Here is a 26700-nt window from a genome sequence, read left to right on the forward strand (position 1 = left end):
TTCGTCCGGATTACAGAATCCGGAAGGTTCTCGAGAAGAGAACTCAGACTCTGTTTTAACAAACTTTTAGCTTCCTGGAATGTCCTGAATTGAATTAATAACATCTGAATTCGTTTTCAGATAATGAGAAGCTAGGAGTTGAGGGGAAGGGTTGATCCAACTCCGATGGGAATGATGATTTTGTCTACTGAACAAAAACAATCTTAATATAATAAATAAGTAGTAGCCCTGTTTTTAGGAGTTACCTCGTGGTCTGGGGATACTGAGACCCAGCCATGAGCTCACTATTTTTGCATGTAACTGAGTTAATCTGAGGGTTCTGACCGAAGCCCGAAACAGTAACGATTTTGTCGACCCGATTTTAAGAGGACCACACAAATAACTTGCTTTGGTAGAGACGGTTCAAAGCATGTAGAGCTGTGTTAAGACGCTAGCCAGTCGTTTTACAACCTATCTTTGTTTTTCGTTGATATGTACTTCCAGGCGAATGTTACATTTTCCATGGCTGTTTTGTTGTTTCTTTCCTTTTTTATCGACTTGATAGGTTTTGAGCCCCAATTTTATAGGTTTAATGGCCTCATATTGTGTTAATGAAGAGTGAAAAATTTGTATGTGCGGTGAGGGGGAGCGGGACTTGATCACTTTTTTCCAAGTCTCAATGATTTTTTTTCTGCCAAGGTATTCGCCAAGGTAGGATTTCTGCCAAGGTATTCGGCTTTGTTACCGCTTGGTTATTTTTTTTTTCGTTTCGAATATCACATTCTTTTGTCCCGGCACGTTGTTGTTTCAAAACTAGCCTGATTCATTTTGATAGCCGAACATTGATGCGGTCGAGCGCACAGGCAAGACTCGAGAGGGGGACAAATAGCGGCAGGTCGAATGGAATTATCGATTGGAGGCGACTCATCAGCGTAACGTGCCATGCTGTTTGGAGACACTACGAATTTTATTTGCGTGCTGGATGGATGCTCAAAATGTTGATCCAAGTTGCTTTTGAAGAGAAATGATACAGTTTGCTGATATATATGCATTTTTATAACGCTGGTATGGCTCTATCCAGCTTGTGCACTTACCGTAACTAAACGGAAGGGCCTCTTTTGTAATTTAGCTTTTTTTTGAAGAGTAAAAATACAATAAAAAACTTAGCGGCTTTCTGGTTTTGTTTTGCAAGTGTTGCGAAGCGCAGCTTCGCCTTTGTCTTCAATATTTCACTTAGACCCACGAAATAATCTGATTTTAGGAAGAAAATGGCACCTTCGAAAAAGACCGCTGCTGCCCCTTTAAAAGACTCCAAACGGACAAATGTTAACAGAGACATTAAAATTCTGAAGCTCTGCTTGAATATCTGCGTCGGCGAAAGCGGTGACAGGTCAGTCTAGCATATTAGCTGGAACAATGAGGAAATTGTTTTTCCACGATATCATTTTCCTAATTTTTTTCTGCGTGTAATAACGATTGTTTCGCATCCAAGTTAAAGAAAAAAAATTGATCATTCAAATCTTTGTTCTAAGTTGTTTGTAGTATAACAAAGCGATGAAAGCGTTTTGATTGCAAGTTTCTTTTCCCAGGCTAACGAGAGCATCAAAAGTGTTGGAGCAGTTGACTGGTCAGACCCCGGTATCTTCCAAGGCCAGATACACTGTGCGATCATTCGGAATCCGCAGAAACGAAAAGATTGCTGTTCATTGCACAGTGCGCGGCGAAAAGGCAGATGAACTTTTGGAGAGAGGACTCAAGGTGAAGGAGTACGAATTGAGAAAAGGGAACTTCTCCGATGCCGGAAGTTTTGGATTTGGTATCCAGGAACACATCGACTTGGGCATCAAGTACGACCCAGCCATTGGAATCTATGGTATGGACTTCTACGTGGTGTTGGGTCGTAACGGTTATTGTGTCTCCAAGCGAAGACGATGCAAGAACGTCATTGGCGTGCAACATCGTGTCAAGCGAGAGGAAGGCATGAAATGGTTCCAGCAGAAGTATGATGGTGTCATCATGAATTAGTTTGATCTTTAACATCGAATTGATATCTGCTGATCATTGTTTTAGAAACTCCTAAAGCTTAGCGAGATTTTAGAATGCATGAGTAAAGCCATAAATGATAACAATTTCCTGATTAAAATATCGTTTTCAGTGTTGAATGTCTATGAGTACTTGAAATTCAGATGAACGGTGATCACAGCATTTCGACATGTGTTCCACGTGAACCAGAGGATATTCACGGGGACGGAAGATGGTTGGCTCAGCATGCCAATCATATGAAGCGGGTAACCAGAAGTGACCCTGAAATTGTTTTTGTCGGAGACACGATACTGTACCATTTGGGGCTAAACTCTGTCTGGAACAAAGTGTTTGCTCCTATGCACGCAGTTAACTTTAGTATCCCAGGCGATGGAACTCAGAATTTGTTGTGGAGAATACAAAATTGGGGATCCACGTCAGCCACTGGAGAAGCAATGGGTACTGGAGACGAAATGAAGCCCAAAGTTTTTGTCGTTCACGTTGGAACGGAAATGTATACTTATAATGTAGAAGAGGTTTGTACTGTTTCCATAAACCTGACAGAGGGTCTTACGTGTAAGCAAAATGACGTTGTTTGACAGTTTTCTTAGAGTAGTGTATTTGTCCTTTTCTTGTTGTTCCGACTTTCGAAGAAAGTGACGGAATATTTGTGCTCGGGGTGTTTTTTTTCTCCAGAGACCAATTTGACAGTTAAACTAGCCATTTTTGAGCACAATTTTTAAAATACCATCTTAAGGGCGTGACGTCCTGAGCTCCTGGACGATAAAAGATATTCCGTGCTATTAACGCGTATCGGTTAATTTAATTCGCTCATAAATCTTTCTAAATTGAATTAAAGCAAGCTGTTTGGTGTTATTAATATGTTACTAATTTTTGAACAGCATCACTTTGTTCTTGGCATAGCATATGGAGTGAAGTTTTCACAAAAAATCAGAATTTTTTAAATTTGTTTAAAATGCTTAGAAGCGTTTTTCAGTTGATGTTTTCCGAAACTATTTTAAACACATTATAGGGCAGTCGGAACGTTCAGGGCTTCGACCTGATACGAGCATTCTTGTATATTTTTCGTTTCAGATTGTATCAGGGATAGTTTCTGTAATGAGAGCCTTGTCGGAGAAGTATCCAAGATCCAAACTGCTTTTTATGGGACTGTTGCCCCGAGGACCCAAGCCTAATCGACTGAGGGTGAAAAATGATGAAATCAACAAGCAGCTCAGTGTATTGTTGACTGAAATTCCAAACTCAGTGTTTATGGACGTAGACGACTTAGACTTTATTCAATCAGGTAAGTAATAAATAAATACGAGAGCACTGATTGGATAGTCAGTAAGTCAGCCTTTTAAGTCAGAGATTGACAATTCCAAAAAATCCAAGTTGCCTTACGGAGTGCATATCTTTCAGTTCGAAATAAATTGCATTAATCACTGTCAATCTCATTAACTGTTAACTCAAGAACTCGTTGATGAAAAATAAGATCCGTGAATTTGTTTTTTTTTTGGTTGCAAGTTCATTTCTGCTTACGTGGTTCTTCGGTTGTTGAGTTAGGTAAATAGGCTGTTATGGTCTGATAATCATACGTGTAGTAGTAACAAGCCAACTTGGTGTTTTCTTTTAGATGGCCAAATAGACGAAGGCGACATGTCAGATTTCCTGCACCCAACTACTAGGTGCTACGAGACCATATGTCTCAAACTGTTAGAAGTGTTCAAAACGACTTTGACAGAGACGAATCTGCTGTTCCCTAACGAGTTAACAGATGCCTTCAAAGCATTAGTTTCGTCTGACGATGAAAAGTAGTCCTCAAATTGGGAGTGAAGTTAAATTTTAAACCTTAATAAGTAGTATGTGTTTGTCTCTAAATGGATGAGTGACTGTTTCTAGCACTAACGTGTTAATATTATTATTTTCTCTAAAGATTATTGCTGTAGCTTAACTTATTTTGATGTGGGTCAGAATCGGTCACCTGTAAAATATCTACCCTAAATTTTTGTTTTTCGAAGCTGAACCAATTTAAATAGTTGATCAATTTATGTCGAAAGACTTTGTTTTTAAACTTATTGAGTGAATTGGTGGTCAATAATGCCGATTTTTTTTTAAATTGTTTTTACAGAAGTTGAATCGACTGAAACGATGAGATTGTTTTTACTTGTATATTTGAATTTACTCATTTTTCTTTTTTTATCGAAGAAAAATGTCCAAAAAAATACGTATACTGAATTGCGGTCTTCAACCTAGATAGGATCTCAGTATCGATTGTTCTTTCGATATAATATGAAAGGAAAAAGCTAAACCATTGTCCATTTCATATAATATGTAGGAAAAAACCAAGATAAACGATAAATGTTTTGTGTTCATTTGAGTCGTCGTAGCTCGAGAATTCAATATTTGTTAGTCGTTTATCCTGCTACTAATCTGGATGACAGAGTCCCCTCAATTGGGTCTCTTGAATAGTCTTGTGGAGCGAATAGGGGTGAGCAGTGTTCAGAATAAGAACACGAGTAGCTACGGCAAGCAGTTTCTCCTCGACGGTTTGAACGAGACTTGTTGGAATTCAGATGCCGGGGACAGACAGTGGGTTAGGTAATATGATCATGCTATGTTTTTGGTATTTAAACCCATGTTGCCTGGTCTCATCCAGCAGCTGGGAACAAGTAAAGCCTGAAAGAAGGCCAGAAAACTTAGTGGCTATCATGTGCGAGTGGGTTGGGCCGATAGTTCACTACTATCTTCCAGCTTTCTGACGAGATGACTGAACTAGAAAAATCACTTAAAGTGCAGGCATAACTATAGTATCCTATTTATTGGCATAGTTATCCTCCTAGTTCTAATCGTTAAACCATTTTTTTACCGAGCTCTCATCATAGTCTCATTGGAATTTATCAGCGCACTTATATCAGCCAACGCGAAGACTTTATCAAGGAAATGTCGAACAAGATACTTCTGTATAATTCAATAATACAGTGGTTGCCTGTTTTCAAGTGTGCAAGAGCTAGGAATATGGGAATCATTGAAACTACCAACGCATTGAATTCATTTCAGAGAATCGAATTGGATAGAAAATATGCTGGCTTGAAGTTATTGGTGTAAAAAAAAAAAACATTTTTTCTTGAAAGTTGCTTAAACCGTCAAACAACTGAGCAATTTCTTCCACTAGCATAATTTGGACCGATGCGGTAATTATCATGATCAGTTAGCAATCAATTTTGAACATCAATATGCCCCTTGACTAAGAAAACTCATGATTTTTAAGTTTCAATGAACGTAGTGAAGACACTTATTTTGGTCGTATTGCTATTTTTTCAGGAAAAAGTTGTTCACGTTCAAATTTCTTTTTTCTCTTGCTTTATCTTCGGTTTATCGCCACAATTTTTAGTTGTTTGTTTTGTCGCCAGAGTGAATCATGACTTGAAAAAATAGTAAATTTTTTCAGTTATAAATTTTTCTGTTGGTGAAGCGTTATCATTTTTTCTCTTGGTGAAACGTGTATCTGCTCAAGAATTGTCGGCTTTGTAACCACTGCAAGTTTTGTTTCGATGCTTACTTCACATTCATTTGTTTTGTTTGCTCGCATACTTTCTTGTTAGGAATTAAAGACATATGTAGGAAAGTTTTGGAAGATATTTTTTGAATCTTTTTTCAAAGTTCTGCGGCTTTCGTCTCTATTTCCGTCGATCAGTTTGTCATGCTATGTATCTGTTGAAATGTATGTTGTGCGAAGCCTTGCTTTGCCTCTGCTTGCCGGTAATTCAGTTCCGAAATTCGTTTTTTTTTTTGGAATTGCTATAATTTTTTTTGAGAAAAAAAATCTGATTTGTCGGTTCACCTGCAAGTAGTGATGGTCATTCAGTTTTGTATCGCATGTGACTCGTATTATTGGACCTAATATTGGACTCATATCGACTTACCATAATTTTAAAATGCATAACTTCCGGTAATTAATAAAGCATTATTCGTTATAAAATTTCACAGTAATTGCGACAGAATTGGAAGCTTAAGCGTTTAAATTGTATAATCAACATTAAATTTTTTAAAATGAAACTAATTAAAGTTTTCTTTTAACTTAAAGAAAGAAAGAGTTTTTTTGTCCAGTATAAAATTACATCGTTCATCAAACAATACAATTCACAAAAACTTCCATTATTTCAACAAAATTAATTTTTACGTTAATTTTATGAAAGGAAAAAAAATCCAGGAGAGGATAAGCGAAAGGCATACAAGATGCCCATTTGGAGCCTACCCTTGAACATCATTGCAGTCAGGCAATTTAACGAATCAATGATACATATTACAAAAAGTAAAACATATAATATAAAAAACCATAAATAAGTTACGTATTTCAGTTTTTTTTAATGAAAAATTCCAACAAATAGTCAATCTTAGAGAACGAATAGCAACAAGACAATCACAATTTCAGTCTTGTTGCCATAATCTGCACAAAAATCAAAATAAGCAAGAAATCACTCAGAAAAAGTGTAATAAAATCAAAAAGAAAAACCATAATCATTTTTTGAGAAAAAAAATCAAATTCAGAGGCCGGATAGCACACAAAAATAACCAATACGAACTTACAATCAACCATTTGCTCTTGAAACAGAAATAATTAGAACAAAAAACAAAAAAAAATTAGTAAATAAAGTTAGTTTTTATTTTTAGCACAAAAATGGAAATTTGATTTTTGCATATATTCCCTAAATTCTCCGGCTGCAATCTATTTTCACGCAAGATTTTAAGAAGCTCTGACCCACGGTTCTGCACTGATGCAGACTTGGTTTTCTTAGAACAAAAAGGTTTTTTTAATGTGGAATGAAGATCTCCTGGTATTATAAGTGGATTTACATTCTATAAGAAAACTCTTTAATTTTTTGATAGCAAATTGCTGACTGATTGGAGACAAAAATTAAGCAAATCATAAACGATCAGTTCATGAACCGATAAAATCCCATTATACTGAAATTCATTGAAATGCTATCAAACTTACGCTTGAACTACATGGTTCTGAAAGTTTTTTTTTCTGCAAAAGCAGAATGGAGTTAGGATTTATGAACGATGTGCATCCATAAACATGCAAACCATATTGAATAATTGGTTTTGCATTTGAATTGTAATACTTAATCAAAATTGACCTGGGTACAAATTATCAAAAGATATTCATGACTGCATGAGTTCATTATTCTCATCAGCATATTAGCCTCCGTTTCTGTATGGGCATGAATCAGCTGCTGTGATACTGGATATGACTCCGAATGAAATCATGGCATCCGATGGTCTTTTAGCAGCTACACGAGCTGGCGCGTATCGTTTTTAAACATATGAACTTGAGCCTTGCTTTTTAATTGCATTTTGCTTGACATCTTCCAATTTTCAGGCATCCTTGTTAAACAAAACTAAGAGTTTCGTTGAGTTACGAAGGCAAAGAAGTTTGGGAAAAACTGGGATTTGTAATTGTGTATTTTTAAAGAGCTGCAAACTTTCAGTTTTTGACATTATAAAATTACCCGAATATTATTTCGGGAGTAAAAAATCCCCCCGGGGCGAATAAATTCTTAGATCCGGCTATCGTTGGATTCGATTTTATACGGGAATTTATATACAGATGACCGAACCTAATAGTGTAAATCTCCCAAATTGCATATTTTTACACTTGCGATATTAAATTGCTGCCCATTATTTTTATTTGACATTAAGTAATCGAATCATCAACGCACTTGTTTACTCCAACTTTGAACTCGTGTTATTATTGGGAATACAGCCGAGTCGTATTTGCTAATAAGTGTCTAAAAATCCTCCAAAAATAAGAAATTGTGTTTTAGTTTGTCTTTTTCGCAGCCGGTTCTAATATCGAAATTAGAAATACGATTCCAAGGAGGGTTCAGCGGGAAAGACAACTCGACTTTTGTCATTTTGAATGAAGAGCTGAAGCTACCTATTCATCCTGTTGACGCGAACACGATTCAGTCGTTTGAGTTACCTGAAGTTGAAATTGCAACCGAGAAAGTGAAGATAGTTTTTTCAGGCAGTACTGATTTTTACGGGAGAATTGTTATTTATAACCTTAATTTATATGGCAAAACCAAATAAATATTTCACAATTTTTATTTCATTTTATTCTAACAGAGTGAGATGATATAAACTATATGTAATCAGTATGTTATTTGAATACTGATTATTTCAGATAGATTGCTGACAAGTTTGTCAAAACGCCTTTGGTGTAATCACTCACAGTCACACATAGTTGGCCACAATACAATTCCCTTAGAAGAAGAAGAAGTCACATTACAATGTCTAGCACAGCAGCACCTCCAGTAGCCAAAAGCATCTCAGATGTCACAGAAGAAATAGTGAAAAACGCAACCACTGGGTAAGATTTTTCAGATTCAGTGAATGAAACTATTTTTCAATTATTCAGTCGTTTTTTTGGATAGAAAATCTTTAATTTTTTCTTGATCATTTTTGTATGTTGGCTGTTTGACTTCTGATTTTTAAAACTCACTTCTAGGAAGGGAATTTCAAGTTTTTTGTTGCCAGTGAGCTAAAGAAATTGCCTTTAATCCAGGTTTCAAAAATAAGGTTAATTTTATCAAAAAAGTGTCAAAACTAATTGATTCTTGAAACTCAGAGCTTTAGGCTGCTATAATTGTTTCTCGAAGACTGTTTTAAAAAATATTGCAACAAGAATCAATTGTAATTTTCGGTTTCCTTGATTGCATTGATAATGTTCTATCTGTACATCGGCTAGAATGTACAAATTGGTTGTTGTATACATGATATAAGCTGTTTAAGTTATTTTTTTTGCTTACGTTTTCAATTACCAGGCGTTACCAAACTGGAGCACACACTTTTTTTCATGTAAACGACGTTTCATCTACAATCTGTCATGGTAGATGAAGGTGTCGATGTATCTATTGAAGACTTTTAAATAGGTCGTGATGATTTTTTTCAGGAAAAGTCTTAAAATTTGTTTTAGGCTCAAATTTGATTTTCCGCATTTTGCCATTTGACTGTTTATTGCTTAAGTTCAATTCATTCCCTTTTTTAAAAGAAGGCAAACTCCACTTTCGAACAGCTAAAGTGTAAAAGCCATCAAAAACGTGATTGACTTCTAGTTTTGAAAGTGGATTTCAGTTTTCAGATTTCGCAGCGGAAAAAAATGCTTCATGATCTACAGTGCTGATTTAAATTAACCGGACAAAACGCGTTAAACTTGAAGTTTAAAACCCGTTTTCCTCAAATTGGGTGAAAATTGCTAAAAGTGAAAATTTTTGAAGACAAAATTTGCTTAAATTTTAAGCAGAATTAATATGGTGCAATTTATTTTGCGAAATTCGGGCCCAAACTTTTACCCCAAAAATGGGTCATTTTGGCTTTTCTTAGTTAATCAAAAATTACGCCGAAAATACCCAGTCGATCACAGGCATACTTATATCAAAGTGAGCCCCTTACGTAGCCCAACAAACATTATGGAGGGTATTTTCTCCAAAAAAATTGCAAATTGTTTAAAAAATGTTTTCAAATAAAAAGTTGGTATTTTATATAGTAAACACGACCTTTCTTGTCTATCAAACAAAAATAAATTAACTTATACAATTTTTTGGAGATTATACCCTTCTTAAAGTTTGTTTGGCTATGTAAGGGGCTCACTTTGATATAAGTTTGTCTGTGATCGACTGGGTATTTTTGGCTTAATTTTTGAATAACTAAGAAAAGCCAAAATGACCCATTTTTGGTGTTAAATTTTGGGCCCGAATTTTGCAAAACAAATTACACCATATTAATTCTGCTAAAATTTTAAGCAAGTTTTGTCTTCATAAGTTTTCACCTAAACTCAATCCAATTTGAGAAAAACGCGTTTTAAATTTCAAGTTTAGCTCGTTTTGTCCGGTTAACTTAAATCAGCACTGTATTTTTAAGAGTAATGAACGTAGTGAGTACTCTTAAATATGTCTTGGTAATATTTTCTTTTTTTTCAGGAAAAAGTCCTATAATTTGTTCACGGTCAAGTTCTTTTTTTTCGCGGTTTGACTTGTGATTTCTTTTTAAGTTCAGTGCATTTCTATTGTTAAAAGGAAGGCAAAATCCACTATCGAACAGCAAAGTTATAAAAGTCGCGAAAAACGTGATTGACTTCTAGTTTCGAAATTGGATTTCAATTTTCAGATTTCGCAGTGGAAAAAAAATGCTTCATGATCTATCTATAATAGTTATGAACGCAGTGAGTACTCTTAAATATGTCTTGATAATTTTTTCTTTTTTTTTCAGGAAAAAGTCCTAAAATTTGTGCACGGTCAAGTTCTTTTTTTTTTCGCGGTTTGACTTGTGATTTCTTTTTAAGTTCAGTGCAATTCTATTGTCAAAAGGAAGGCAGACACTATCGAACAGCTAAGTTGTAAAAGTCGCGAAAAACGTGATCGACTTCAGTTTCGAAAATGGAAAATAGTTATCAGATTTTCCAGCGAAATAAAAGGTTTACCTATTGATCCAGTTTTCTCAAATTGGGTTAAATTTAACAAAAAGTGTCCATCATAAATTGATAAATTGTTCCACAAATTCAAAGAGCTTTAAGGTCATTTAGTTTTTTCTCCGAAATTCAAAAGTTTCATTTTTTTTCAGTTCCTTGCGTTCATTATTCTTTCCCAACTTTCAGTTGGCTATGTTTTTTGTTTAGATGCGTTCATTGACTCTTTTCAAACTGTTTGGTGCTATCTTTTTTCCCTACGAATCCTCAATACAAACCATTTCAGGTACGAGCCAGGTAGCTACCAGTACATGGCAGTTGAGAAGATGACTAGACTGTCAATATACGCCTTCACTGAGCCCTGGGAGTTCCTCCTCAACCTCCTCCTAGTCCTCACACCTCTGATGGCTGTGGCCGCATTCTGTGCCTATAGACTCAGCAAGTCATCTCACAAAAAGGGCAAAAAATCAGCTGCCAGACCCAACTCGACCTCATCTTCCTCGTCTGGAAAACCGGAACGACAGATGCCACCACGAGCGGCGAAGAAGTCCAAAAAGGACAACTGAACTGAGTCTCAAAAACGACATTAACAACAGCGAATTAGTTGTTGCTGATGGCACATCGTCTGATTTCAGGGTTTGATTTGTAAACTGTGATTTTTTGGATCAATTAGGCTCAAATTTGAAGCTAGTTTTATTGAATTAAACCAGCCCATTTTAATACATGATGCGCATATACTTAACTAGAGGTTTATTTCTTTGTTGGTTTGGTTATTTTTTTCTGCTATTTTTCACTTGGATCCGCTGCAGGACAACTTGTTTAATTGATCCTTAAATTTTTCGTGTTGGTCTTCAATTACTTGAGTATTTCATTTAATGGCGTTTATAAGCCTTTTTTGCGAGATGGTTCTACTAATGAGTTCTTAACGATGGAATTGCGCCGTTTTCCGTCAACTCATGTGCAATGTGTGTTACTAATTTGACCCCCCGATTCTATCAAAATTGCAGTGTTCTACTTTTAATACTTCTCTATATCACTTCGAAACATTCAATTTAATAGAACGGCGTTATTTATTAGTCTGAATTGCTGATTCCAAATACGTATACTGGGAGTTTCAATGAAATTTGTTTTATTTTACCTTGACTTAAGGATGCTAAGATTCAGAATCTTTTTGGAATCCGAAATCTCTATTTGGAGTTTTTAATTTAAATGGTATTTTTTTTTATTGTTTCATGAATAGATTTGCATATTTTTGCTTTCACGTGAAAATAATAGATTCCAATTTGACTACTTAGATTTCAATTTGATGCCGCTTTTTATGCTTTAGTTTTTTGTTTGTTTCTTCAATCTCGTATTATTCACAGTTCAATTGATTTGCTTTTCAGACAAGACAGAAATGTAGTTTTTTAAGCTCAGTGATGACCATTTAAGTGACTTTTAAAGCCATTAAACTCATTTAAGGGAAACATTTTCTTAGAGAATTTTTGAAATATTTTAAATCAAACTAATCGTTCAGTCGCTGTAATCGAGTTTGGATACGTAGTCAGATTTTCTGTTTCTAAAACAACATTTTTTCTTTGAAAAAATGATTTTTTACTTGAAATTGGATTTTCTGAACCTTCCCTGGCCAAGCCACGTGCTTTAGCCCTTTCAGTTCATAGATCTTAGCTCTTGTCTCGTGAAGGTTTGAGTAACCCTAAGTTGTAGTCATTCATATGTGATTTTTGAATTTTCAAAGAAAAAGATCCCTCAAAGGATGTTCTGTGAAAGGATTGGGCATTTAAAATCTAACTAATCTTTTAAAGCGTTTAAATGGTCATCTGTGGTATTCTAAATTTATTTTCTCAAAAGTTAGGCTTTAAATCTTGCCTGTAAATTTAAGGTAGTTGAATGCGAAAACAACAAAACTGCTTTGGAATTCTCCGTGCATTTAATGGGGGATATTATATAGCTTCAGGAAATGCGGTACTGACTATAAGAAGCGAAAATGGGTAAGCCTCATCGGATCATGGTCGTAGGGGCGAAGAACGTGGGGAAAACGTCACTGATTCACGAACTGTTATATTGCTCAATTTCAGAAGACAAGCAAAATGTAAGTAGATGTTTGATAAGATTAGAAAAGAAAAAAAGTTTTTTTATCCCGATTTAGTCCTCATTTAGTACCGACAAAAAAGAAAAAACTTCTTATCTGATTTATTAATTGAGAAGCGCCTGGTTATTAGAGAAATTTTAGTTAAAAACCCCTGAACTTTTTTTTGCCTTACAGAAAAAAAAGAACGAAAAATGCATGCTATGTTTGTCATGAATAAAATTGATTGAGAGGCGGTGAACGTAGTGAAGAATCTTATATAGGTCGTCAGGAGTTTTTTGTTTGTTTTTTCAGGAAAAAGTTGAAAAACTAATTCATGCTCAAATTTGATTGTTCGCGTTTGAATTTTGATTTTTTCAGTTCACTTTTTGAGCAAACACCACAATCGAACCGCAAAAGTGAACAGGTCACGAAAAACGAAATTTTCTGAATGGCCAGCGGAATAAAAATCTAGTTTTCTGTAAATGAAATAATTTCACGAAAAAAAGCTAGTCATAAACTATTGGAAATTTAAAGAGCTTTAACATATGTTTTTTTTCTTCAAAAAATGAAAAATGTTCGAAAGTTGAAAATTGTTCTCGCTATGGTTGAAAGTTTGGACTGAAATGATGGCGTGTTTTTTTGTTTTCAATTCAATTCTTGGAATTTGTTCTTGCTCATTTAATTAGTTAATGCCAAATTGTTGGTAATATTAGTTACCATTTTATTTGGTCAAAGCATTTTGGGTCAATTTTTTGGACATGTTTTTACTTGTGAAAAACTGAAATTTGACGTTGAAATGAACAGTTTTAGGTTAATTAACTTCGTTCAGATTCGTTTACCGAAAAGATATTACCAACAATTTGGCATTAACTATATTATAGAGGTTTGACGTTTCACATTTTTTCAGATCTGGCTTCAAATTGTTTATGGTCTTAAAGTTGTGACAAGCATAATTTAACGTCAGCAACACTTCTAACTGTGTTATTTTTTTTTGTCCCAAGAAAAAGTTTGTGAAAAAAGTTTTCCTCAAAAGTTAGTGAAAAGTATATTTGCTGCAATTTAATCTGTCTTGGTCTACCGCATTTTGAAATCAGATTTCGAGGTGCCCTGAGCCAAAGCAAAATACTATCAAGAGCCTAAGCAAATAACTAGCAAGAACAAATATCTTTAGTCAGAAAAAGTACTGAAATCACACTTACGAGAAGTCACACTTTGTGCTCTATAGATATAACTCAGCTGTGTTGGATATTATAACAGCTTTATTGTTTGTATACGAGCAAAAATAATTTTCCGGAGTTCGCTTTTTTCAACCGATCTCAAAAATATGGTGCTCAAATGCCGGTGTTTTGCTGATACGGCATATACAATTGAAAGGCATCTGTTTTATTTACTATATTGGTGAATAGTGTTTGAAGTTTGTCCTTCGACCGTGGCGCAGATGCCAGGACGTGAGACTCTTTATATCCAGGTCGATCGTTTCTCCGGTACATATCAAAAGTTTTGTTATCATATCATTTCCAATTAAATAGCATCTTTTGTATCTGCTATGCTCGTTGTTTAGGTTTGAAGATTGTCAAACGACCATGGCGCAGATAATATGATCTTTAGGGCGAGGATTTGGTTCCGGCACGAGGCCAAAATTTAATTTTTTTTCTAAACCTTTCTATAGCTGTTTTTTTGTCGTTTTTCCAATTCTTTTTGCGAAGCGCTCCTTTGCCTCTGTGTGTAAAAAGGAATATTTTTTAATTGTTAGAGGCCTAACAATTAAGTGGGACAGCGAATAGCAGGAAGGGCCATGCGTTCGAATCTCACTTCGGTTACGGTTGGAGGGGTCCCGGTGTCATCCGCCTCCTCAAGGTGGGACCCGTTGCGGCGAAATGGATGACATCCCCCTCACCCATGGTTGGTCCTGCACTGAGCAGGACCGGGGGCGAATAAAAAAGCCTCTACCTCTGTATCTGCAATTTCAGTGTTATCATATCATATTTAAATTTCAGTTTTTATCATTTATCAAGCTATCAGGTTTTTTTGAATTAAACCACATTTATTTGCCCAATCCATTTGTCTTACTAAATTTTTATTAGACTGCTTTTGATTCCAATAAAAATTATGCTTGATTACTCAAACTGACTGAAAACATGAGATTTGAGAAAGCGTTTCATTTAATGGGGAGGCAGCTCATTTCGAATTACTCAGGAACATCTGATAACCAGCAGCCATATGATGAATTTGTTCTTTTGTTCTGTAACGAATCGTTTTTGTAACGATTCTTTGAAAACCCGAAAGTTGATTTCGGGCAGACACATCTTACATGTTTTAACACGTAACAACACACTCGGATATATTAAAGTTTGGTAGTTAGTATTGCCTTATGTTGCTGACATATTATGGAGAAAGTAGCGGGCCCAGAATAATGCCTTACGACACACACTCTATAACCTTCAACCAGTCCGATTTAACATCATTAAGCATTACTAACGGTTTTTAAGAGCTGATGAACGTAGTTCAGACACTTCTATAAATCGCGGTGACTTTTTTTAGAAAAACTTAAAATTTGTTCAGGCTCAAATCTCTTTCGCGGTTGGATTTTTGATTTCTTTTCAAGTTCAGTTCAGTTCTCTTGTTAGAACCAAGGCAAACTCCGCTATCGAACAGTAAAAGTGTAAAGGTCACGAGAGAAAGTAAAGGTCACGTTTCGAAAGTGGAATTTAATTTTCAGGTTTCCCAGCGAAATAAAAATTTTACCTATTGATCCAGTTTTCTCAAATGGGTCAATTTTATAGAAAAAGTTCCAATCATAAATTGTTCTACATATTCAAAAAGATTTAAGGGCATCTATTTTTTCGTTGAAATTCAAAAGTTGAGATTTTTTCTAAAAACAAGTCGGTATTTTTTTAATTGCGTTCATTTACTCTTTTCTAACTGTCTGTTGGCTGTGTTTTCTATTACAGGGAAATTTTTTAAGCAATGATCATGGTTATTTATCAAGTCATATAAACAGTATTTTTCTATACCTACGTACGGCCTTTGTTGTCAAAAGCTTTAGATATATTAATAAAACATATCATAGAGCAATTTTTTTATTGAAAACGGGTTTTGTTCCGACCATTGAAAATGGGTAGGATTTTTGTATTCGGGTGTGTTTTAGTTGTTTTTGTTTTCTACTTAAAATCAAGTACCACAAATAATCATCGGAATGAGTCAAATGATATATCGTATAGAACCGCTCTTAGTCGTGATTCGAACGACCTTTAAAATTTTCAAAAAATTGTCCCAGTATCGAGAAAAACAGGTTCAAAACTTTGATTTTTTTCTGCAAAAACTATTGTCTGATTTCTTTGTTTACTATGTCTGTACAATATGCAAGTTTCGTTTTTGTTTATGACTGGTCGGAACATTCTGTGCTACTTGCACAGTAACCGGCCATCCTCGTTTATATTTTCAACCATACAGATTAGTGCATCTGTGCATGATGATCGCCTAATTGGATCGATCACCAAATTTTTTACTCAAGTAGTTAAAAATGATTCTGATCTTGCATCAGTTTTTCGAGTACTTTGGCTAGTGCGCTCGTAGCAGATACGATCTTACAAATTTTGAAATCATATTTTTGCCTGTTTTTTATTTATTGGTGTAATATTTTTCAATTTAAGTTTTGCGGGATGTTAATACTGGCCAGCTGAATTGTTTTAAGATTTCTTGATGGTTTTAGAATTTTTATCACAAGCTAACAGTTTTTATTCATGCCAGATTGCAAAGGTATTTAAAGGTTGCACAAACTTCACGCTATCATAAGCCATCTAATAAAATCGTAATGTTATAGAGCTCTGAGCACTGCCGCAGTCCTGAAGACTTCTACGAAATGATCTTCGAGTTGACCCCTGACCCCGCGACCCAAACTACAAACCTTAATTACAACAACCAATCAAACAACAACAACAATAGTAGTATCAAATCTCCTTCATCAGCTAACACTGCACATATCAAAGACAATGTTCGTCTTATTGACACGGAGGGCATTCGAGGAGGCGCAGCTGAATTGCCGAAGTATTTCATGGCGAGAACGAACAACAGTAGCAGCAGTAATTCGGATTTTGTAAATATAGACGGTGTAATTATTCTGTACAGTTTATACAACTACAATTCATTCCAGCTGGCCACAAGCCTGTACGCAGAATTTTATCGAAAGAAAGACGTGAGTAGCTGTATGGCTTTTGTGACGATCGTGAAGACATCGTAGCATTTTTTAATGGATACTAGTATTGAAATGCAAAAGAAAGCTCATGTATTAATGAAATTTCATACAAATTTACAATACAGTTTTTGGTTAGCTTTCGAAAGAAAAAGATTTGAGAAAAACCAAAAAATCAATGACGAGAAATCTTGTGAAAAATTTCGGAAAAAAATAAATTTCTTCAACTTATCTGCTGTTTAGTCAAAAAATGTATTCCCTCTGATGCTCCTGGGCATGGATTGGGACTACAGTGATGACTCATCCTCCTCGCCACTAACGCCACGAGCAAACGATGACGTCATAGTATCACAGCAGTCACGTGACAGTAGTGGCGAGTTTAAGGACGCGATGAAAAAGAGGGCGAGGCAAGTGTCCCCATCAGACATATCGAGCTGGGTCAACAAGAGTAAACTGTTTTCGTCTTCGAGTACAAACAATACCCTATCGCATTTCGAAGTGTGTCTTCATAATAGAGACCACCTTTTGAGTTGCTTCACTCATTTCATATCAAAGTTCCACACAAATACTAAAACTGGTTTTGTTCTGCCCGGCTTCAGGAAAAAGTAATTATCACTTATGGTTTGACTAGCATACAATTGAGGCCATAGTTCTTTTGATTTTTCTATTATAAAAGTATTCTGATGATAGAAAACTTGGCGAAAAAACTTGAAGGGATATTTCAAACAAATAGTTTTTTAACGTCGATTGACGAAGATTTGGATGAATGAGACCAATGAGTGGCCCATATCTATAGATAAGCTATTAACGTTATTTGAAGCATCAAAGCAAACACAATTTAGATACTATTATCAACTTTTAAGTTGCATTGAAATGGCTAAGAGTGTAACAATGAAAAGGGCACAATTTATTATTTAAAAATTTATCGATAGCACATAGATGTTATTTAGAAATTGAATTTCATATTTGTTTACAGGGGCGGATCTAGGATTTTCTCGAGGGGGGGGGCGGATTTTCAAAAAATTTTCCAAAATTTTGACGACCTTTTTTTTTTTAGGTCGACCAAATTGATTTTTCGAGCTCTCCCAAAGCACTGTTTAATTAGTTTTTTTGTCTATTGTTCGTTATAGTTGTACTAGATGATTTCCATAATTGTAATTTACAAATTATATTTATCTTTCTTGTTCGAAAATTTTGAAATAAAAATTAAATACTTTCTTCTAGCGATGACGAAAGCCATATCGTGTAATTTTTCGATAAATGAGAAATCATGATAAATCACATCATTCGCCGAACATGTAATATAGTGTTCAAAAAGTTATAATGAAAATCAGGATTCATGAATTGAAAGTATTAGCTCCGATTAACTTATCATTTTTGATTTCAGGGATTGAAACATGGCTACAGAAAAAGAAGATGAAATATATTTCAGAATCCCGAAGGTCGCAAACAGGGCTTAAACGTGCCGGGCCATAGCTTCAAACATGGTTGCAGATCTTGTTGATCAATTTAAGGAACAGTTCAAAGAAGACCGAAACGATTCAAATCAAAATAAAACTCCTTCAAAGTCTATCTCTATCTTTAGCACCACATTACACCCCAATTTAACTTCTCAGCTGGATGAAAATGGTCATTTTTTAAACGAGTCAAGTTCAACTGGAGTTAGTCACATTACGGGGTCAAGTAACAGTTCAAACGATGTGAGTGTCTTAATAATTCATTACAATAGGGACGCATTTTGGTCTCTTGCTTGCTTATCTGGACTACTTTTCGTGCTATTTGCTGCAATATACCTTTCAAAGTTATGGAAACCAGAAAATCAAGCAGTGCCATTGCATATAATGAAAGCAGCCTCAGAACAAGGGGGCGATATAACAAATATGGCCAAATCGATTAACAATTCGAAAGTTGAAAGAAAAAGTTCGCTTTGTGGAAACGAACGAAATATTACAAGCTCAGACGAGTTTACAGATATGGAAAGAGAAGGAGATTTTCAGTCTGAAAAGTGGAGCGAGCGGGAATTTATAGCGAGCATCTCGAGGCCGAGTTTAGTAGACGAAGTGCAGAAGATACGAAACATGGTGTCGAATATGCAAGTGTCCTCAAACTTTAAAGCAAAGCTGAAAGGGGTGCGAGATAAAGTGCAAATAAAATACTCTCGTTTAAATGTCGAAGACGAAGAATAAAAAATGCTTAAATTATCAGAGTAGATTCAGATTATTTTTATTGCCCTGGGTTTAATCATTATCCCGTTTTAATTTATTTATTTGGACGAGTTTTTCCTGCTTCAGTTTTCCGATTTCTACCTAGAGATTAGGTTTTTCAGATGTCAAATTAAAAGGGCGATGTCTTAAGGGATCCCATAGGAGTTTTCTTTACCATTATAATTATGGATTTTATTATTACTCATGCATTAAGTAAGAGTGTTTCAACCGGATACTAGACTTTTTCTCCGTGAACAGATTACAAGATTTCACACGTGAAAGTTTCAACTTGCTTCAAAATATCCTGAATCGAAGTGAATCGGCTATGCTATGCAGCGCGTCTTCTGGCGTAGAGGTGACACGCGAGCTTGAGACGAGAAAAGCTTGTGGTTCGAATCCGACCGGAACTAGAAATTTTCTGTTTAGTCTGACTATTGTTCCTCTGTTCATTTTTTTCGGCTTAGTTCCCGTATAACAGACTCTTTTTGAAGGTTCAGCTTTCTTCTTATTTTCTGAATGCCATTTCTAAAGCCCCATCGGTAGACTTAATTGTGTTACATTTTTTTGTAGGGACTTTCAGTAAAATGCTCGCGATTCGCAGGTGAAAACAATTGGGAACGTAGACTTTTTTGTGAACAACTCGTCTAAAAAAAACCGAATAATTTTTTCTCAAATCTTCCATTTTTTAAACCAACATATTTTTTTTTAGCATTTCGGCATTTAAACTACCCGTTGAATTCTTTTTTAATGTTGAATTCTATATTAACAACTTCGGTTTGGTATAGTTTCCGTTTTTATTTTTGTGTTTTCTCGGCTTAAAAGTTAATCGGTCTATACCTTATCGGCTTAGTGACATCACATTGCGTCATTGGATAAGCGAAACAAGTTTTTTTATGTTTAAGGGTTTTAGGCGGGTAATGTCATTATCAAAAAATTTTCAATATTTAATGAAAACATTTTTTTTGGTCAACGGGTGTCTGCTCAAAAAATGCCCGCTTTGTTACCGCTCCTTAAGCTTTGCTTCGATGCAAATTTAATTGCTTAATTGTATTGTTTGGCGAGTTTTGTTCAAAAACTGAGTTCAATTAAGTCAAATTGAGGCAAAGATATAAAAATTTAAGTAGGTCTTGCTTTTCTGGACATTTTCAAAAACGTTTTTTTAAAATTAAGTGGCTTTCGTCTCAATTTCTGTCTGCCATTTTGTCTGTGAAAAAGACATTTTTGGGAGCTAGAAAAAATATTTTCAATGCTGAAAAATTGTCGTCAGCATTAAATTTTTAAAATGTTATGACAATTTTACTTTTATGGATTTTTTGATTACATTTTGGCATGATCTTAATCAGATTTCTTGAAGCTTAGGACTAGCAAGCGTTATGAAATCGGAATATAGACTTTTTTGTCTGTCCATCTTTTGTCGTTTTAGTTGCCACATAGCTGACTTTTTGTGCTGAATGCAATTTCATTTTAATTGATTTTTTTTTTATTAATTCGTTTAGATTGGAAATCTTCGGGCCCTCTGAATTTGTATGTTTTTTTTTCAGAATATATATGAATATTTTTTCAGCATTTATGGTTTTAAAGTAGTGACCTTATTTTGCTTTGTTCGAAAGGAAAAACTGTCAGCCGATTTTTTAAATGTGATTTTTTTTTCGGCTTAGCTGCTGCTATATAAATGTTTCCAAATGAATATTAAATGACGGCGATTGTGTTGCTGAACGTTTTTTCCCTCAAATTATAACCATCTTTTGAGACAAGCATTTGTATTTTTAGTGACATTTCCCACAGAAAAACGTTTTTAGCGAAAAAGTTTCTTACTGGGTGGCTTCCGTTTCATTTTGTCTGCTAGCATGCAATGCTAATATCTCTGTGTCCGCCTGTGTATCCGAAATTGGGGGACCCCCTGATAAATATGAAACCCCCGCTCTCGCAAAGAAAATGCGTTTGTTGTACAAAGCATGTACAACCACTCGCCAGTAGTTTTCGACTCACGCGAGTTACGTACTGTAGAATAACGCACTTGCTCTATGAATTTGACAATTTTCGCGATGGTAACACATTTATCTTTACTTTATCAGTGATCCTGAACGTAATTTTAAACTTCATAAAACAAAGAGGAGTAATATTTTAAAAGTTTCCTCTTTATTTTGAAAATGTACCAAACACGAGCTTAAATTATTTTTAAGACCTTTAAAACTACTTATCCTTACTTGACCATAATTAGTGAAAAATCAATTTGTTAATCTAAGGATTTGAGCGTTCTCGGATCGTATAGCCTTCTCGGGACTATCAGAAACGAATAACTGTAAAACAGATTCTTTTGCAGGAAAGTTTAAAGATTGACATGAGTTTGGGAAGCTGGATCGAAATGAGTGTTTTACCCGAAGTTTTTCCCCGAAGTGCTAAAATAAAAACTTCAGTTTTTCCCCGGATTACTTCAGATTTTTCCCCGGGGTTGAAATTTTCGAAGGTTTTACCAAAAATGATTTCCAGCTTTAAATTGAAGTGTACGATTTGGAATTTGGTTTTGTAGTTTTCTGCGAAGTTTTTTTTGTTTGCTCTTGATTCGAGGCACTATGGTTATTTCAATTTTTTGTGTGAGGTGTCAAAAATAATCAAGCATCTATTTTTATGCGACAATAGTCTCCAACACCTTAAAATGTTTTTTTTTCCGAGTTTTTTTTTGTTCGTCTAGTTTGTTTCGTGAATTTCTTTGGAATCCGACTCGAAAGAGCTGGTGTCAACCAGGCCTTTCTTAGGGATAAATTTTTTAAAAGATAACAAATATCGCTAACTCTAAATAATGGCTGATTTTCAGTCCGATCACTAAGTGGGAAAGAACTTTCTCATCTGGTGTTTCAAATTTTTTCCCCTCGTAAATCAGGTGTCAAAAATATTAATCATCGGATTGGGTCGAGGGATGTATCATATTGAAGCACCTTTAGTTTTGATTCTAACGACATTGAATATTTTCAGAGTTTTTAAAGTTTCCTCAAGAACTGTTTTGAAATTTTTTGATTTTAGTAAAAATTCTAGCAAATTTAGCGAGTAGGCCTATAATAGTACGATAATCTTTGTTCAAGTCACAAGCATCTTTTTTACTCCAGTAGATTGAGTTTTAACTCTTGCGATGAGCAAGGGTATTGCATTCCAGTACTTGACTTTTTTCCCTTAATTACTTTGTTCACAGAATGGTCAAAATTAGAAATGGTAAATTAAGGTTCAGTTCATGATAAATTCATATTTCTTTGCGTCTCCGGCACACTTGGTCTGGTGGTAACGAATACTCTTTGGAGGGCAAAGGTATTGGGGTTGAAATGCTTTGCCCTCCAAAGCGTATTCGTTACCACCAGACCAAGTTCGTTACCACCAGACCGTTTCAAAAAAAATTGTCGGCTTATTTGTCTGCTAATGTTTTGTCGGCTTAGTTGGTACATCGTTGTTTTTTTTTTGCTGTACACAATTTACATTGTTGTTGCTTTTAAAATTATGATTTTTCTGCTATTTGTAGTTTTAATAACCTTGGTTTTGCTTATTTTTTTCGCTTTAAAACTTTATTCTGTCCAACTGATGTCGGCTTATTGACCTAATTTTGAAGAGTTTCAAGAACGAAATAATTTTTATGCTTCCCACTGGACCGCAGAAATCTTAATAGAGTTTGTTCCGCTTGATAGGTTTCGGTGTGTGTTTTGAGGATGAGGGGGACTTAATAACTTTTAATCAGTCATTTTTTTCCGCCGTAAAAGTTTTGCTTCAGCCTTATAGGTTTCAGCTTTTCATCGGCTTGGTGACCTCATTTTGTTTCTTTGACGAGCAAATGTAGTTTTTAGTGTTTGTGTTTTGAGGCTGAGTGGGGCTTAATAACTTTTTATGTCTTAAGTCTTTTTGATTTTTTTTCGGCTTCTAAGGTTTCTTTTCTGCTGTATTACCGCGTAGTAGTTTTTCTACTGATATAAATGTCACCTTCTGTTGTCTTGGCATGTTTTTCTTTCAAAACTAGCCTTATTTATTTTGATAGATCTAGTTTTTTCAACATTTCCGATTTTTTTCCGACTCCGAGACTGTCTTGGGAATTATTTTTTTTAAACCAACAAAATTTTCTGCAATGTTTGAAAAAAATTATGAATTATTTTGATTTTTTTCCATTATCGGTGAAACTTTTTGTCAATATGCTTAATTTTATTTTTAATTATTAAATATGGCTAAGTCTTAAACTTTTGTTCAGATCTTTTCATCACACTACCAACAAAAATGACACAATTTGAAAGAAAAGAAACGTTTTTTTTTATAATTGTGGTCGGAAATTTCTGTGCCATTTGATCAGCAAGCATCGATTCTGTTACACAAGCAAGCTGCAAGCGATGTGTCATTTTTTGAACCAGATTCGCATAAATTGTTGCTCATTTTTGAGGGCACTTATGCATCATGCATAGAATAATAACTTAAACACATGTGTCTATCTGTCTAATTGATTTATTGGTTGCTTTTGTTTGAAAGTCTCAAGCGAATATGTCTGAGTGGTTTGGACATAAGACTCCTTATCTGAACATCTGTGGTTCGAATCCAGTAGAGGTGAAGTTTTTATATTTTAAGGTTCGTTTTCTGGATTGTAGATTTTTGTCTGTTTCTTAAATCTCTGTTAGTAGTTTCGTCGCTTGTGTTTTTGAAGTGCAGCGTCGACTCTTTGTTAAATTTTGTTTTTTGGCCAAAATCGATTGTTGACTTTCGGTTCATTTGTCTTAAAGCTTTTAAGAAAGTTGTTCTTCGTCTGAGACTCTGCTCAGTAGGATTTTTCCAGTTGTCCTTGTGGTTTAACGTTTGTGACAAGCAAGTTGCTCAACTTCTCGGATTTTTTTCACGTTACACAAGTTTGTTTTAGCTAATAACAGTTTCGATTTTTTGCGTGTTCTAGTAAGTTAATCGAGTTCGATAATAAAACACGTGAATTAGTTTTGTAACATTGAGGCTAAATTTGTCTTAATATAAATACAATTTCATGTGAGTTATGTAATACTGCTTAGAAGAAATGACAGAACTGGAACTAATACGTTTTTGTTCCGAACACTAAAAAAATTATGTCAGTGTCGAGAAAAAGGGTATACAATTTTTGATTTTTCGTTTATTTTCGAGTGAGTAAAGCGATCGAGTAATGTTCGTTATATATGAAATTAGCAATTTAGGCTTAAAAGAACTTGATTTTACAAAACGAAAACTAGCTTTGGAAGCTTCGTTTAGCGCTGGTAAAAAATCTTTAAAAAGATATTCAACATTTTAGTGCAAAAAATTGAAAACAAATTTTTTTGTTCATTTTTTGAGGACGATTGTAGTCTTTCATGCCTTATTCACTAAATTTTCACGCGTTTGTATAATTTTATCATCACACGATGCACAAGAAAGGACACTAATTTGAAAAAAAAATTAAGAATGTGATCGGAAGATTCTGTGCTATTTGCACAGCAACCGAGCAACCGGCTATCCTTGTTCTTTTTTAAAGACACTTAGGCGATCGGCTTCGAATTCCGTAACAAATGCGGAGCCCAGATAATACTAGCAGCTGAAAGTTTTCTAAGTTATGTGAACGTTTTTTCGAAGGCATAAACACTTACATAGCGTATCAAAATGACTCAAGCTTGTGAGTTATGTAAATGTAGTTTAAGAACAAACAGTGCTACAGAAATGCTGCATTGCCAAATATCAGACTGCTCAAGGAGATCAGGAGCTGATAACGCTGCAAATGCAAAAATTCCATTCAATGATATGACGGAGTTGTTCATTGTAAATTCATTCCTCGTGGTTCCGGGAATTCTTCGATGTTTATAATTGGGCCCCGGCGTCAGTTCTAACGCTTGCAGTTATTTTGTTGATTTGCTGAATGGTTTTAGATCAACTAGGAGTCGTGGTCACAGCGTAAATAGTTAACCCCACGTAGCCACTTTTAAAAAATAACGAAGGATTTTTTCAAATGTCAACCTATTTTTTTTTACTTCTTGCAATTTTTTTCCGACATGGATTTGGTAGGGGCTTTGTAGGATGGCACGTGCAGTTTAGTCATTGGCCTCGCTTGAACAAACCATTGATTTGCGGTTTTAAAATTGCAATGCCAATTGATAAGGCCATATCAGTTTTTTTATGGCTAGAAGTTGCAAGTTCTTTAATCGATCAAAAAATGTCTAAATCAAATTGTGAATTCAATTTATGAATGGTGCACCATTTTCTAATCGCAATCAGGGTATCTGGTTATTAATTGGGAGTAATTAAAAAATGATGTGACAATGCTTGTTGCGGCGTTTGATGAGCGAAAAAGTATTTTGTGTGCGTGTTGTGTAAAAACTTTTATTAGTTTGTCTTAATGAAGTTTTTTGGGTTTAAAGGGTTTCTGCTCAGATACTTTCGGCTTTGTTACCGTTGGTTATTTTTTTATTCCAATTCACATACTTCGGATTTGGCGTGTTTTTTGCCAAACTAGCTTATTCACTGAAATAAATTCCAACATTTTCGATTTTTCCTAATTTTTTACTACTCCGCTTTGTCTCTGTGTTATTTAAGTTTTCTCACTGCAAAAGCTTTCATACTAATTTACGGAGGTAAAACCGTAATCACGCCATACCTAAACTTGAGTCAATGTGATTTCGTAACTTTTTATACATTACCGACGAATTTGTTACCAAATTTTATAGATGATAATCATTGTTAGAAATAGTCATTACATTTTCCTCCCGTGCGTATTATAAAGAAATCACCGATATATTAGTTTTTTCTAAGGTAATATACGAAGTTTGGCTGTTGTAACTCCAAATGTTCCGGCCTCAATGACAAGTAAAGAAATTCAAAAAATAAATAATTTTCTAATTGTTTTTTTTTAGTAAATGACGGAGTTAGTTTAATGAGACTATATATTAGTTAAACTAATGTGTACATAGCAGGAGAATTGAATTGAAAGTTCATTTACAAATATACATTAGTTTTGCCACTTCATAGCTCCTTCCCGTCGCTTACGTGACGTGTTCGGAACAACGACAATTTTGATTGTTAACGTAGAACAATTTTTTTTTCAGTCGATAATAAAAGGTGACTGGCCAATGTGGGTTTTCCAAACTTTAGGCATGGTTTTGAAAACTGGGGTGGACAAAAATGTGTAGTCTTTTTGTTGCTCTTAGTTCGACCAAAATGATTTCCCGAACTCTTCGAAACTATTGGAAACATAAAAAGGTGTGCGGCCAGGAAGTACACAAATGCGGAAGCAGACAGATCAAGAAGCAGACAAAATTGACAATATTCAAATCTGATTAGCTGAAATTCATTTTTTACCAACCATTATTGTTCAAATTCAGTTGGTATCTGAGATGGGAACCAAAGTTGTTTAGAAATGTCCGGGAATTAATACGATGTTTTTTTTTGTAAAAGTTGCCTTGATTTGAGAAATTTTCTGCTTACTGACCTGTCTGCGTATGCGTTTGTCTACTTACTGCAACGTAACTGACTAAACGTGTACAAATTGTATGTGTTACGCTAAAACTTATATCCAATTAAGCTTCTTGCAAAGTGCAATTTCACTTCTTTGAATGTTTTGAGCAGTTTTTGCAAAGCGCTTCCTTTTTTATTTGGGCACAATTCATTATACCGAAATTGAAATAAACTGATTACAGCTAAGAAACCATCGTTTTGCGTTAGATTTTTATTTGCAACTCATGGATAGATTTCCTTGAAAAAATAAAAGTTTGCCTGTATCCATTACTAATTCCTAACTCCTGGTTATTGCATT

The 26700-nt window shown here is 34.9% G+C and overlaps 5 protein-coding genes across 5 annotated transcripts; all 5 read left to right on the plus strand.

Moving 5' to 3' along the window:
- The first annotated feature begins 1205 nt into the window (after positions 1–1205).
- On the plus strand, positions 1206–2040 carry LOC134841331 (large ribosomal subunit protein uL5-like). Its single transcript, XM_063857246.1, has 2 exons — positions 1206–1369; positions 1569–2040. The coding sequence occupies exons 1-2, from the start codon at positions 1248–1250 to the stop codon at positions 2002–2004; spliced, it is 558 nt and encodes a 185-aa protein (XP_063713316.1). The 5' UTR covers positions 1206–1247; the 3' UTR covers positions 2005–2040.
- Positions 2041–2138: 98 nt separating this feature from the next.
- LOC134842346 (platelet-activating factor acetylhydrolase IB subunit alpha2-like) lies at positions 2139–4075 on the plus strand. Its single transcript, XM_063858634.1, has 3 exons — positions 2139–2537; positions 3097–3307; positions 3638–4075. Exons 1-3 carry the CDS (start codon positions 2166–2168, stop codon positions 3817–3819), a joined length of 765 nt encoding a protein of 254 aa, XP_063714704.1. The 5' UTR covers positions 2139–2165; the 3' UTR covers positions 3820–4075.
- A 152-nt stretch (positions 4076–4227) lies between these two features.
- On the plus strand, positions 4228–8117 carry LOC134842347 (nuclear receptor 2C2-associated protein-like). The gene is made up of 2 exons (XM_063858635.1): positions 4228–4602; positions 7833–8117. Exons 1-2 carry the CDS (start codon positions 4439–4441, stop codon positions 8098–8100), a joined length of 432 nt encoding a protein of 143 aa, XP_063714705.1. The 5' UTR covers positions 4228–4438; the 3' UTR covers positions 8101–8117.
- An 81-nt stretch (positions 8118–8198) lies between these two features.
- LOC134842646 (uncharacterized) lies at positions 8199–11847 on the plus strand. Its single transcript, XM_063859082.1, has 2 exons — positions 8199–8380; positions 10761–11847. The coding sequence occupies exons 1-2, from the start codon at positions 8301–8303 to the stop codon at positions 11038–11040; spliced, it is 360 nt and encodes a 119-aa protein (XP_063715152.1). The 5' UTR covers positions 8199–8300; the 3' UTR covers positions 11041–11847.
- A 508-nt stretch (positions 11848–12355) lies between these two features.
- Positions 12356–17881, plus strand: LOC134842647 (uncharacterized). The gene is made up of 3 exons (XM_063859084.1): positions 12356–12566; positions 16369–16740; positions 16981–17881. Exons 1-3 carry the CDS (start codon positions 12462–12464, stop codon positions 17344–17346), a joined length of 843 nt encoding a protein of 280 aa, XP_063715154.1. The 5' UTR covers positions 12356–12461; the 3' UTR covers positions 17347–17881.
- Positions 17882–26700: the final 8819 nt, after the last annotated feature.

The sequence above is a fragment of the Symsagittifera roscoffensis genome, chromosome 3 (genome assembly GCF_963678635.1).
Source record: "Symsagittifera roscoffensis chromosome 3, txSymRosc1.1, whole genome shotgun sequence".
Lineage (NCBI taxonomy): Eukaryota > Metazoa > Xenacoelomorpha > Acoela > Convolutidae > Symsagittifera > Symsagittifera roscoffensis.